This window comes from Trichomonas vaginalis, chromosome V, assembly GCF_026262505.1.
Source record: "Trichomonas vaginalis G3 chromosome V, whole genome shotgun sequence".
In the NCBI taxonomy this organism is placed as follows: domain Eukaryota; phylum Parabasalia; order Trichomonadida; family Trichomonadidae; genus Trichomonas; species Trichomonas vaginalis.
The window spans coordinates 25,486,679-25,500,893 of NC_067207.1; the positions used below are offsets into that span (position 1 = coordinate 25,486,679).

Here is a 14,215-nt window from a genome sequence, read left to right on the forward strand (position 1 = left end):
ATTTGATATAATTAAACTAATTTTTCGTTTGTCTGCTGTAAATCAATTGGAATTCTTCTAGATATGCCAAACATATCAGTTAATCATGAAATAAATGGAGGGACAATGCAAAAACGAACAAAAATAAATTTTAACTATTGACAACTTGACTACCAAGTCTTATTTCGAAATTAATAAATGAATTTTGCATAAATGAGTGATAAGCAAATTAAAAAATTGACGAATTTAAATTAATTTTTTTTTGTTGAATGAATACAGGGCCTTTATTTGATTCCGTGCTTACAGGCCTTGTGGAATCATTTTCTCCAGTCATTGAAGGCTATTTTAGGAAATACGAACCGATTCTTTCCTCACCAACAATGACAGAGACAGAATTCGATCAATTTTTCACTAATTTTTTCAATGCTATTCCTAAGCACATTTCAGGCTATATGAAAGTCATAAAAACAGTAACCGATTTTGCCAAGATAAATCAGAACGATGTACTTGGAAATCTCGCTTCAAAGTTTAAATCCGAAATTAATCGATCCGTCGGCACTCCTTTTTCGTTAATACAAATCTCATCACTTAATTTCCGACTTACAAATATTTATCACTTCCATTTCCTTCGCTTTTTCACTTTATTTATTTTATCTGATATTATTTCGAAAATCTTTCTTGATATTTTAGAATCAAACACACCATCGAAATTACTTCCATTCGGTAAGATTGTTCCTTGCGGATTTCACGTCTGTCAGCCAATTCCAAAATTAAACTCAGTCCAGAAGCTTTTGATCAAAGAATGGGGCATGATATTACATAGTATATCATTACTTAATGGTGATGAAATGGCTCTTTGCTTCACACAATTTGTTGATGACTCAAATATCGAAAATGTTTTTTATTTACTATCATTTGTCAGAGCTCCTCAGGAGCTTATTGACAGCATGTTAATCTCCACCCAACAAGCCAAGCGAAAGAAAGGTTGTACGACAGATATGCTTACATCTTTAAGCGGAATGCTTTCTATCAGTCCGTGCGAGAAGGAAATATTACAAGAATATTTCAACCTTGCCTGGGGCTTCAAAAGTACCGAAGGAATTAAAAACGGCGCGATTGATTTAATTACAGCCTTATTCCAAGTGATTCCAGCTGAAAAGAAGAAGGAACCACAATTCTACAGGGACAGAGTCTACAAACATATCAATAATCCTACAAAAATCGAAAGAACTGCGCGTGCATTTTTAAGATTACTCCGTGGTGACGTACAGAACGTGAATATCATCACTTTCGAACCAGAAGAATACGCAGGATGCAAAGGAGACGTCGTAGAGCCAACAGACGAATTCATTAAAAAATTTTATTTGAAAGCAAATTTCGAAACATGTCCGGAAGTGTTCATCGATATCATTGTTCAACTCGCCGCTATCGATGCTGACAAACTATCCCATATTTTGCTGCCAGATATGATAGAAAAATCCGGAATTTATCATTCTATCGTTCTATCGGCAATTTCGCATATTAATACACAAATATTCAAAGAACGATCAAAAGTGAAGCCAGCCATCATCGATTTTATCAACGATATTGGACATACCGCGATTTTACAAGATTTATCGAATATTGACCATTCCAAGCTCATTACATACGATAACTGTTACATACAATCCCATTACGGATCAACAGACTCCGAAGTTTACAATTTTATTACATCAAATAAATTAAATTTCGAAGCATCGAAAGAATACACGAATAACATCGAGAAAGTTGGTGCAACATTTTCAATGGCCAACTCTGTTGTATCTGCAGCCCCTTATTTATTGTTTAAAGACAATAATGATCCAGAAGTTATAAAAGGTCTGATTTCCCTTTGCGGATCGCCAGATCCTATTGTCCATTACAAAGCCCTTAAAGCAATCAAGCTCATTTATACCTCAAATTACACAGATATCGTAGAAGTTTGCATTAATATCATAAAAGACTCAATTAACCAAGAAATTACAAAGAACGCTATCGACATATTATACGTAATTGTCAACATCCACGAAATCGACTCCGAAACAGCTCTAAAAATCAACATTACGACTTTTATTTTATTACAAAGCAAATTACGCAATGTACGTGCAGTTTGTTTAGCTATTATGCACAAACTTTCATTTATGCACACGGATTCCTTCTTTAACGACTTCATTGCGAGCGACCAATTAATTCAAAATGAAGTTGCCACAAATATAGGTACCTCCATCATTCCTGACTCTCCATCGCATACAACACCAATAGAAGATGCTCCTACATGGCAATCCGTGGCAAGATCTTCTTATTCTACGCTATGGAATTATTATTATTCAGTTTTGATGTCGTTGTTCATCGAAGCTCATCCAGCACTTCTTCCTCTCATCAGAGAACAACTTATGCCTATCAGTAAGGTCGCTTTATCAGACAAAGCCAGCTCAAATCCGATTTTATTTTTATCTGCGATGTTGGACACTTTTGCCAACTTGTATGACCCTCAAACAAACCCTATAATCGAAGAGGCAATCGATTACGCGAAGATGATCATTTCTTCTAAGAATCAAACTCATATTTTACATTTAATACAAACTTTGCCTTATTTGAACTACAGAGTCATTCCATCTATCGTAAGACATCTCATAAACCTTGATTCCCAGTACTATTCCCAGTTAACAAGGGCACTTTCGATGATTATAAAGATGCCGACAGTTTTTCTTAACTGTATTACCTTTATTTTCGAATCTTATGTCGAGTTTCTTTCATTGCTTCAATCGTATTTATTCAAAAACAACTTGAATTCCCAAAGAGACATAAAATGGGACCAAAAGATCCTAGACAACGTGAAAGTAAACGAAGACATCTGTATAGATTACTGTATCATCGTCGCCACGTTCTTTAATAATATCCAAACCCAAATAGATGAAGAACAATGGGCCTTGTCAAACCGCCAATGTATGGTCAAAATATTAATCCAGTGGATAAATATTCCAGGTGATTTTACAAGGCTTCATAACTATTCTATCAATGCTTTGATACCTTTAATTGCGTTTGGAACGATATTTACTGATGGATTTGCCTTCGAACCATCAATGCTCGACAGATTCATCACCGTACAACAGGAAGGATACCCAGTTATTGATTCTTTGTTGATGTTCCACGTCGATATCTTGATGAAAGAGTTTATTTCCCAAGTTTTCTTGAGACCGCACGCTATCGCACAGATCTTTATCACAGCGATCCTGAACTCAATGGAAAACTGCAACGATCCTAAAATTCTCAAAAATCAAATTGGATCAATGATACTTTTCGCACAAGAACTCGCATCTACTGACAATTTCGAGTCAGCCATTGTAGTTCTTTCACAACTAGGTAATCTATTTGTGTCCGAAAAGTCTTCTTTGGTCATTCAAGAAGCGAAATCAATTGATTTCGTATTTTCTGTCTTTGAATTTGCCACCGAACAAATAATATTGTTTGGTATGTCCGTGATGCTTGAAATGATCCATCAAAACATGAACACCAAGCACATGGTCGAGCTAATTCAGCCATGGTTTGCAAAAATCCGCATTTTGCCAACGAATGCAGTTATTTCCAACATTCCTAAGAACTTCAGGTGCTACACTGTTTTGTCGTTCTTCCAGGAACTGTCTGATATAACAATGTTACTCGATGAAGAACAGTCAATTTACATTTCTAATCTTTGGGTTGAAGTGATGAAAGAAACCGATAACTCAAAAGTGACATTGGCGGTTATTTATGCCACGGAAGACATAAAAGTTAAAACGAAGATATTTACTTTGTTATGTGATCCAATGGCGGGAATTGTTGCTAAATTCCTTGCGAAAAGATGTCGCTTTTCTTTCTGGTATTACCAATCAACACAAGATTTAGGAATAAGTGATATAATGTGGGCGATGCCTATATTACAAACATGTTTTACTGAACACTTAGAACAGGCTGCTCCTTATTATTCAACTGTATTACATTTCTGTCTCTTGTATTATGAAGAATGCCAATCATTATGTCAAACATTGTTTATGGTTTTTCCAAACATTGTTTCTGAGATAGAAATGTTGAATATAAGTGGCGGAATGACTGATGAAGCTCTCAGAGAAGTTGCAAGGACATTGTCTTCACAGTTAGGTGAAGATAATAAAGCAGCATTGGATAAATGGTCATTGGAAGCAATAAAATGGGGAACATGTTGTAAATCATTGAAACAAGCAACTCGATCAATAATTATCTTGGATTCAATAGAAGCACCATTGAATCCTTTCTTCCCAACTTTGCTAAATGAAGCAGTCACTTATCAGTTGTCTTGTATTTACGATGATTACACACAGTTCTCTAAATACATGTCAGCTGTTTTCCAGTTATTAAGCCACAACGTTTTAATCCCGCAATTAACTGGTTTCGCTTATGAGTTCGCAATGAGATTTGTGAATTTTGAACCGTTGATCACTTCATCTAACCGTTTTGCATTGACAATTTTCATTGAATGTTTCAGGAATAACCAAGTCGCTGCTCGAGAGAATCCATCATTAATTGTTGATGCTTTTGCTCCTTTCCTTATTGACATTGCTTCGAATCCAGAATCCCAAGAAATGCTTGAGAATTGCATCGATTTAACTGGATCTCCTGAATTAATTTTGTTGAATTCCATTGTAATGAGAGTTAGAATTCCATGTCCAGAAGAATACGATGAAGCTTTGAAGAACGTGAAAACTAATTATCAAGCAAACAGACTATTATTCTTCTTCGGTATGATTGTTGATAAATGTTCTGAAGAATTGATTTCAAGTGTTTTAGGAGCATCAAAAGATTTACTTGACAAATTCAGGGATCAAATAAATGATAACAGATTAATTCCTATTTGTAAAACAGCTTTGAAGAGAATTGTTTTCTCTAAAGAAGCTGCGGAATTCATTTATTTGTTGGCTGAAGTAAATCCAACAATTACTTCCTTGGAATACAACGCAGAAGATGGAAGTCACACAGTTGATGACGTAATAAGTGGTTTGCAAACAATTGCTACTCCGCCTGGAGAAAAATCGCCAATCACAAATTGTAAGGAAATTACAATGATGACTGGAATGATTTCTCAGGACAATCCACCAAAGATTTATCCATTTAATCCACAGGATGAAATGGTCAGAAGACTCAAGAACAAAGACACATTGAAGAGACATTCTTCGTCTGCAAATAGACATTGGTCTTCTGCATTGAATTTGTCATCAAAAGTTGTTGGAACAAAAACAACTGTTTTTACTGCTGCTTTGCAAATGGATAAGATTGAAGTAATGCCTCTTTTGCCTAGAAATATTAGACATCAGATATTAGATCTTCCTTCTGATGATAAGATATCTAAGCAATTTTTAGTTACTCCTTTGGAATTCATGGCAATTACTGAATAATTTTTTATTATTTTTTTCTTTTCTGTTTTTTATTTTTTTCTTTGTTTATTATTAATGGCTTTTTATTTAATTTTAAATTTAACTTAATATATTCTCTTCTTTCTTTTTTATATAAATTTGATTCGATTAGATAGTTATGGATAAACTGCGCTTCATAGTGCAGCAGGTCAAAAAAATTTAAAAACAAATCATTGAAAGAATACATTATAAATTTGTCAGTTTATTGAATATAACATAGGCGAAGGATTAATGAAGGAGGGATTTTGTTGGAAGAAACAATTGGAGGTGATATTTTAAGATAATAACAATAAGTATTTTAAATATAAGTCGTGAAAATCAAAAACGTAGTTCAACAACCCAAAGTTTTTTAATTCTCAAATCATTAGAAATAATTAATGACTTCAATATAAGCTCAAGTTTTTGTCAAATTTATAATGGATGCATGCACATCTAATAAATGAGCTAAAGAAGCATTCAGAAATTCAACTAAAGAAAACTCCCAGAAACAGCTACTTCAACATCTACATTAATTCATTTATACCTAGTAAATGAATTACATAAAAAGAAGAAATAAATATAATTAGTGATTAACGTTTGTAGAATTTATGAAATGTCACAATATTGATATTTTCAGTAGGCATATTAGCAAATGTGACCGTGATATTGATATCTGAAACAAGATTGTGTTCATCTGTCGCCGTAAATCTGAGATTATAATTTCCAACATCGAAATTTTCTGGAATTGAAACATCATATGGAACATGATGATCAGTTTGATTATTAATTTGAATATTTATAGGTTCTTTACCACCAATGTTATTGAGAACATGATTAATTGTAACATTTCCTTCGCCATCTTGATCTGTGACAGATAATATGAATTTCATAATACGAGTTTTGTTGAGATAAACTGGGAATGTTGGCTGCTTAATAATTTCTATCTTTGGAGTATTACGTTTGAATTGAAATTCTCGATATATAACATTTGAGTCTTCTGAATTAGTTTCTGCATGAATTGTCAAATTATAAATATTTGGTTCTTTAAGAGAATCTGGCAATTCATAATTTGCTGTAAAACTATATGTATTATTATTCGCATGATATTTGTTCTCTGATAGGATTAAGGCATCTCCCAAAAAATTAATCATTTGACCTTCTATTTGACAATAGATGGTAAAACTATCTGCTTCGCATCTAACATTTCCAGATAATTTGATATATTTGTCAGCTTTATAATAGTATTCTGTTCGCTCAAGCTCAATTAATAGAATTGTGATTGATTTAATTGGATTTGGTGCATAGCACAATATTGTATTGAAATGCTCATTAACAAATTGCAGGGAATCAACTATCGCTGATGTAGATAATTGACCATTAGCTGAGATAATAACATCATTTGATGGAATGAAACAGGAAATAACTTTAATTGAACAATCATTTTTTGCATAGAATAAATTGTATCCATTATTGTTTGATATAACACAATGTTCAATAGTAACCACAGCACGATTAAAAGCATGAATGATTCCGTTATCATCTTTAAATGTTTTTGAACATTGATTTGAAAGAATGTTGCAGTAATTGATATATGTTAGGCTATAGTAATTATATAAACAGCTATATTCTTTAGCTGTGTTATTAAAGAATGTTGAATATGAATTTGATGCAGTAATCCGAGTTACTCCATAAATAAAATAAACTGAATAATGTGTTGATGCTTCTGAATATGAAATATTTACATTTTCAATTTTAATACCACCCCATCGTTGATATATTGGTCCTGTTTTTCCATCACTTAAAGTAATTGTGGATTCAATTAAGTAATTTTTGTATTCTTGATTGTTTGTTGTGCGAATATATGAGTGTGGATATTCATAATTGTTTGTTGTTGAAATGTAACTACAGATTCGATATTGAACACATTGGCCTTTTTCTTGGTAAATGTTTCCGTTTCGTACATGTACATTATTAGAATCAAATACGCAGAATGATATAAGAAGTTTACTATCATCATTCCCAAAAAATCTAATAATTTGTGAATTAAGGTTTGTAAAGAAAACATGGTTTACGTGATAATTTCCTGATGAATCATGAATTATTGAATTTGATGTATGGTCTGTATAACTATATCCATTGAAAAATCGATTCCAAATGTCGCTCATTGAGCAAATAAATTCATTTTAGAAAAATATTTTTTTGATAAACGATCAGAATTATTCAAATTTTGAGAGACGTTTTAATTAAAATTCCTAATTATCACAAAAAGATCTGCATTTTCTAGTTTTAAATTGTTAGAAAATATCCCTCTCAATTTTTGAGATAAAATGTTAACAAAAAAAAGATCTTTAAAATTATGTTATATTTACTAATCGTTTTCCTAATAAATAGATTTTTCTAGGACTTTTGGAGTAACATACAGGGAAAATTAATTGAATTTTTGTATATTTAAATTTGAAAAAGAAAATGCTCAAAAATAAGTCATGGAAATAAGATATTTGGAAATGAGATTTGACATAAGGAAAGATAGACAAAAAAGATTGCCCCAGCTGCACTGCGCACCGATATATTATGTCAAATTTTTGCTCTCTGGACGATAAAAAAAATACCGCCAAATGGGATCTTTCCTTTCTGCACCAGTACAAAAGAAAGAACGCGCTCCAAGCAAGCCACAGGAGTCGAAATTCTACTTCGCGGATCTCGATCCACTGCCAGATCTTGAAGATCCAGCTGAAGGAGATCCATGCGGACTTTATTTGGAAGGACTTAACTATCATTGGGACGGTCCACGCTTTGAAAAGTTCCTCAAGACAAAGTGCGAAGCTAACTACACATATGCTTCTAAAAAGAAATCGAAATACGCCGGAATTATCAAATTCGATAACAACGAAGACCGTCTTCAGTGCTACAGAAAACTCGTTGCTGCTCGTTTCGGAGAGAAATGCTTATTTGTTGTCCCACTTCACAAAGATCTTCATCTTTCTGTAAATCTTTGCCGCCGTGTACGTGCCCGTGCCACAAATCCAGGACTTGCAACAGCAGATATCCGTGACAGAGTCACAGCATGGCACAGAATGCCTTTAGAAGAACAATACGCCGCCAAATCCGAAAAGTACACAAAACTCATCCAAGGAATTGTTCCAGAAGGATCCTCACCAGTTACAGTTGTTCCTGTTCCTAATACAGTCAACTATCGTAACAAGGTCGAAATGACAGTTGGAGCAGACTTAGAAGGAAACACTGTTGTCGGCTTTAACCTTGGCAGCAAGGACGAGGACGTAATTGCCCCAATTGATAACTGCTTAAATGTTCCAAAAGTTGCTCCTTATCTTGCTCGCAAATTTACAGACTTCGTAACTCACGCAAAATCACCAATTTACGATCGCTCAAGGAACTCAGGCGTTTGGAAGTTTATTACAGTCAGAACTACCGAAGAAGGCAAGACAATGTTAGTTGTTGTTGTATATAAGAGCGAAGAATGCCAAGTTGACCCAGACGACGTTGCCCAACTTACAGAGACATTCCAGGAAGACGTAGATTCTCTTTATCTTTGCGAAACAACGAAATACGAAGGATATGGAAATGATCCTGTCTTTACTTTGCTCAATGGTACAGCCACCATCGAAGAAAAGCTCAGAGGACTCAAGTTCGACATCTCCCCAATGTCATTCTTCCAAACAAACACACCTGGAGCCGAAATTCTCTTCAGCAGAGTTGAATCTCTCGCAGAAGTCGACAAGAGCACAGTTTTGATCGATGTCTGCTGCGGAACAGGAGTTATCGGACTCTCCATGGCCAAGAAAGCTAAGAAAGTCATTGGAATTGACATCGAAAAAGATGCAATTGAAGATGCAAAGAAGAATGCCACTAAAAACAAGATAAAGAACGCAGAATTCATTGCTGCACCTGCACAAGACGTTCTTCCAGGAATATTGGACCAATGCGAGGCAGAAGGATCTCGCGTTGTCGTAATTGTCGATCCACCACGTGATGGATTGCATAAAACAGCTGCAAAAGCAATCAGAGAGTGCAAGTTACTCAAGAGAGTCGTTTACATCTCTTGCAATCCTGAATCTTTGGTCAGAGATTCGAAGAAATTCTTGTTTGCTGAAAATAACAACTTCGCAACACAGCCATTCCAGCCTGTTGAGTGGTTTGGTGTCGATTTGTTCCCACATACAGATAGACTCGAATTAGTTATGCTTATGCAGCGCGAGTAAGAAGTTTTTTATTAATAGATTTTTATTTGATAAAACTCATATTTTAATTTAGATTTTTAATTTTAATTTTAAACTCATATATATGAGAAATCACTCAATTATTAACATATGAAAGAATGTGAACCAAAAATTCTTCCAGAAGAGGTTTCACACTGGATATTGAGTATCAATCAATGTGACATAATATAATTAAGTCGAGAATTAAGCTAATATTATGTCCCGTTGACAAATTGATACTCAATATCCAATATGACAAATTGACTCACCTTCAAATAAAAATATGCATATTATACATTTTATTATATTAACTATCAATAATTAAAAAGATATAAAAATATAAAGTATTCTGACGCATTGAGTAAAATAACATACAACTAATTTTAAAATCAAAATAGTTATCAATTATGGTAATACGAGCCTGACCATTACCTATATATTTAGTTTCAACACCATCTTTCATAGTAGGGGTTGAGAACACAAAACCAGAGTAATGGTAGGGTTTTCCTGGATGAATTGGATTGTTTAAGGTATATTCTTTTGCGATAGCATTACAGTTTTTATAACCTGATATAAAAGAAGATCCGCCAGATCCAGATCCAACGCAACTTAGAACAACATTTCCTGCACCTCCACCATAATAACCACCACCACCTCCGGATCCATATACTTGATAATAAGGATTGGCACCAATTCCAAATGACCCATTCATTATTATATCGTGACCTTTATCATCTGACAAACCGGAAATTCCACCTAAAATATTGGTAGCACTGACGGAATTAGTTAAGTAGTATGGAGATGAACCTATTCTATGTTGTGTGCCTGAGTAGCCAGTTATTGCACCTCCATGTCCACCTTGGATAAATTTATAATAATATGCTGATCCAGCACCACCAGCAGAAACAATGATTCTCGATTTCAATGATTCCGTATCATTCCATTCACCAGAAATGTATCTCATGTCACTGGCTCCACCACCTGATCCTGCAGTGGAATCTCCTAATGGTGAATTTGAGCCTCTTCCTCCACCATTATAGGTTGGAGGGCCATTATTTTTTCCTTGTTGACCTAGGTAAAAATAAAAAACACTTTTCTTCTTCAGAGTAATATATCCTGATGTGTATGCACCATATCCTCCCAATAAAGGTTCAGAATTAGTGTATCCACCAGATGCACCCCATAATTCTATCAAATATATTCCTGGTTGAAATTCAACTTTATATGGAGTACATATATTAGTATTTTGATTGCAAGGATATTTAAGTATTGCAATTGTTTCATTAAATTCGGCAAATTGACTATCCACTGAGAAATCATTCAGTGTGATTGATAAAGTTTTATTTGCTAAAAGCAATGAGCAGTAAATACAAGGAAATTAAAAGGTACAATACACATCAATATATTTTTCATTGATTGCTTCATGTATCACGAGATTCCTCTTGATCAGAATTGTGATTTTATGGAATTACAATGCAAAATAAGTTTATTATGCACAAATTATCTATACTAATAGAGTTGGATGCTAATCATCCTAGAGTCATCCTTATATATAAGCAATAACATGAAATAATTTTAAAAACTCATTAATAAGGCATTGTTATTATTGTAAACTACTATAAACAAAGAACTCGTTAATAAATCATTCTAATTGAGGCTTAGAATACAATTTTGAATTCACAAACGATGATGTTACCATTGAATATCAAAAATGCCTACGCGAGTTATGCTTTATATAAACTTATACAGTACCAATTGAAGTATCTTTTATCTCTTATTTTGATGAATTACGTAATATTAAAATCAATAGTTTTATTTCTTTTTGTGAAATGAACTGAGTATAAAAGCACTTGTTCAAAGTATGAACAGGATGCAATTTTTCTAATATTTAGCTTTGTGCTTTACAATTGGGTGAAATTATAAAAAGATACCAATATCATACATAAAAATTTATATGTTTTGTAATACAGCATGATTTAATCAGTAAAATACGCACTATTATGATGCAAATGCATCTATAACTTCAAATTCTTTCATAAAAATCAAATTTTATCTCAATAATATGAATTAAAACAGGCCAATAATAAAATTACCTCATTAAAATCCAGAATTTAAATGTGGTGTAGTAATGATACCTTGATATTTCATAGGCCAAGAAATATGAAATTTAAAATTAGCCAATAAAGACCAAGTTTATCGAAACATTTTACTTTACACCATGTTAGTACAATATATTTAATAATAATAAGAACTAAATCGTTATTATTCTAGGAGTGCTGAACTTTACAAAAATAAAGTATTGAAATTAAATAACGGAATATAGATGTCTTCTGGTACGAAGCTCGGTGCCGAGAAATCAGAAAATCTTGTTTCGAGGAGGTCTAATGCAAATTTAGGTGCTGATGCACTTCAATCTCGTCGTTCAATGGCAAATATGGCCAACATCTTCGCATCCCACACATCAATGCGTTCCATGAGGTCTATGGCTTCAATGGGACTTCAACCAAATGGTGCTCCACTCGATCAAGCACATCTTACGCCAAAAGAACTTGCAGTTCAGCATACAAGAACATTAACGATTGGAGATCCACAAGCTCCAAAGAATGTCGTCCGCTACAATTTCAGAACACATGCATTCGATGAAATTCATGATCCTAATGCAACAATTATGTCATGCGAAAGAATTAGCCACATTGCTCCAGTATCAGCTCTTCAGAGCGTTATAGAGAGCAAGAAGGGCGGAGCCGGAGAAGAAGAAGAGGAAGACAAGGGCGAGGAGAAGGTCCTTCGTAACCAATTCAACTTCTCAGAGCGTGCAACTCAAGGATACGTTATTGAATACATTGACGAAGGTACATTGACAGAAGCTCCAGTTCCAAAGGATTCTACAGGATCTACCAACCAGCGTGATATCGCAGCTTACTACACAACTCACATGCAACAGCCACCTTTGTATCCAAAGCCACACGACGCCTCCGCAGTCATCCGCGTCATGGAGCGTGTCGTCAACCAGAACATGGATCCAAACGTCTGCTGCGACTTCAAATACTACGATGATCTTCGTGACTCAACAGATCCACAGCACAGCTTCACACTTCCTCTCTGGGAGTTCAAGTCAGACCTTGTATCCGGTTTCCAGGTCACAGCCCTCGAATGGAACCCTTCTGTCCACGATTTGTTCGCTGTTGCTTATTCCTGCTTAGCAACGGACAAGACCCCAGGCAGAGGATATGTCTGCACATGGACACTCAAGAACCACTCAACACCTCGTAATATTCTTGAATTACCTGACCGCGCCACAGCTATTGACTGGTGCAAGACACAGCCATCAATTCTCGCTGTTGGTACAGCTGATGGTAACATTTCTATCTACGATGTTCGCTCTCGTGGTACTCTTCCTATTTTCTCAACACAAAAATTACTCGATCGCCACCAGACAGCAATTACAGTCATCCGCTGGCAGCCACTTGACTCCTCCGGAAACCTCAATCTCGTTTCCGCAGGTCTCGATGGTCGCATTCTCCAGTGGACTCTCATTCAATCAGAAATGAAGGTCACAGAGATCTCAAAGATCAACGCCGGCATTGTATCTCTCGATTACTACAACGAATCATCAACACACTTCGTTGCTGCCGCTGATGACGGCCACATTTACGAAATCCTTAGAACAAGGACAACACAAGCTCCATCCAGCTTCCCAGCACATTCACCACCATGCGCACAGATCTGCTACAACAAGTTCCACAAGGACGTCTTCATTACATGCGGTACAGATTGGCAAATTAAGATTTGGAGGAACGGCCAGAAGAACACACCACTCCAGATCTTCGATTTCGCTCCCAACTCCATCAACGACATCAAGTGGGCTCCTCACAGCTCAACAGTTTTCGCCGCAGTTTCATCCGACGGCGTTCTTTACATTTACGATATCGCAATCAACCGCTTCCAGCCAATCTGCACAACAGACATCCTCGAAATCAACGAGGGCCAGCTCACATCTGTCTCATTCCACCCGAAGTGGCCAGTCATCCTTGTCGGCAGCGAGAAGGGAAGAGTTTTCTCCCTCAAGCTCTCTCCAAACCTCCGCAAGAACACAAAGACTGTCAAGGAGGAACTCGAGCGCAGCAAGATGACAAAGTCTTCTTCGAAGTCACAGTCTTCAAGAGGACTTCTCCCAGATCTCACACAGCCACCGGACGAGGACCAGGAAGAAGGTGGTGCTGCTGCAGGAGAAGAAGACGGAGCTAAGCACGAAGAGCTCGTCAATGATGAAACAGAGAAGTTCATCAATGTTATGGGCGTCTCCTGGATAAAGGAAGAGACTGCTCAACCTGTTCAGGACAAGAAGGCTGAAGAATAAAAAAATAAATCAGTTGACTTTTATTTTAAAAAATTAACAATTTTTTTATTTTAATTTGAACTTGTGAATCTACCAAGATATGCAAAATTTTTGTGGTTCTTATCTAAGTAGTTCACATTAAGGCTGCACTTACGCCCATCTAACTTTAATTCAAATTTTTGACAACTGGGGTGATACGTCATTGAAAATTAACTTCAAACATCTGAATTGAATGTCATGTCATGGGGGGTGTAAGT

At 35.4% G+C, this 14,215-nt stretch overlaps 5 protein-coding genes across 5 annotated transcripts, besides 1 other annotated feature; 3 read left to right on the forward strand and 2 right to left on the reverse strand.

Moving 5' to 3' along the window:
• Positions 1-248: 248 nt before the first annotated feature.
• On the forward strand, positions 249-5,457 carry TVAGG3_0401000 (armadillo (ARM) repeat-containing protein family; the record flags this gene model as incomplete). Its single annotated transcript, XM_001318558.1, has 1 exon — positions 249-5,405. The coding sequence occupies one exon, from the start codon at positions 249-251 to the stop codon at positions 5,403-5,405; it is 5,157 nt and encodes a 1,718-aa protein (XP_001318593.1).
• A 162-nt stretch (positions 5,458-5,619) lies between these two features.
• TVAGG3_0401010 (uncharacterized protein) lies at positions 5,620-7,571 on the reverse strand (the record flags this gene model as incomplete). Its single annotated transcript, XM_001318557.1, has 1 exon — positions 5,993-7,567. The coding sequence occupies one exon, from the start codon at positions 7,565-7,567 to the stop codon at positions 5,993-5,995; it is 1,575 nt and encodes a 524-aa protein (XP_001318592.1).
• A 440-nt stretch (positions 7,572-8,011) lies between these two features.
• On the forward strand, positions 8,012-9,821 carry TVAGG3_0401020 (tRNA (uracil-5-)-methyltransferase-like protein A family; the record flags this gene model as incomplete). Its single annotated transcript, XM_001318556.1, has 1 exon — positions 8,018-9,622. One exon carries the CDS (start codon positions 8,018-8,020, stop codon positions 9,620-9,622), a length of 1,605 nt encoding a protein of 534 aa, XP_001318591.1.
• Positions 9,822-9,926: 105 nt separating this feature from the next.
• On the reverse strand, positions 9,927-10,331 carry TVAGG3_0401030 (glycine-rich protein family; the record flags this gene model as incomplete). The annotated part of the gene is made up of 1 exon (XM_001318555.1): positions 9,927-10,331. The coding sequence occupies one exon, from the start codon at positions 10,329-10,331 to the stop codon at positions 9,927-9,929; it is 405 nt and encodes a 134-aa protein (XP_001318590.1).
• Positions 10,332-11,933: 1,602 nt separating this feature from the next.
• Positions 11,934-14,003, forward strand: TVAGG3_0401040 (dynein intermediate chain family; the record flags this gene model as incomplete). The annotated part of the gene is made up of 1 exon (XM_001318554.1): positions 11,943-13,979. One exon carries the CDS (start codon positions 11,943-11,945, stop codon positions 13,977-13,979), a length of 2,037 nt encoding a protein of 678 aa, XP_001318589.1.
• A 93-nt stretch (positions 14,004-14,096) lies between these two features.
• Positions 14,097-14,215: part of a mobile genetic element that runs on past the window's edge.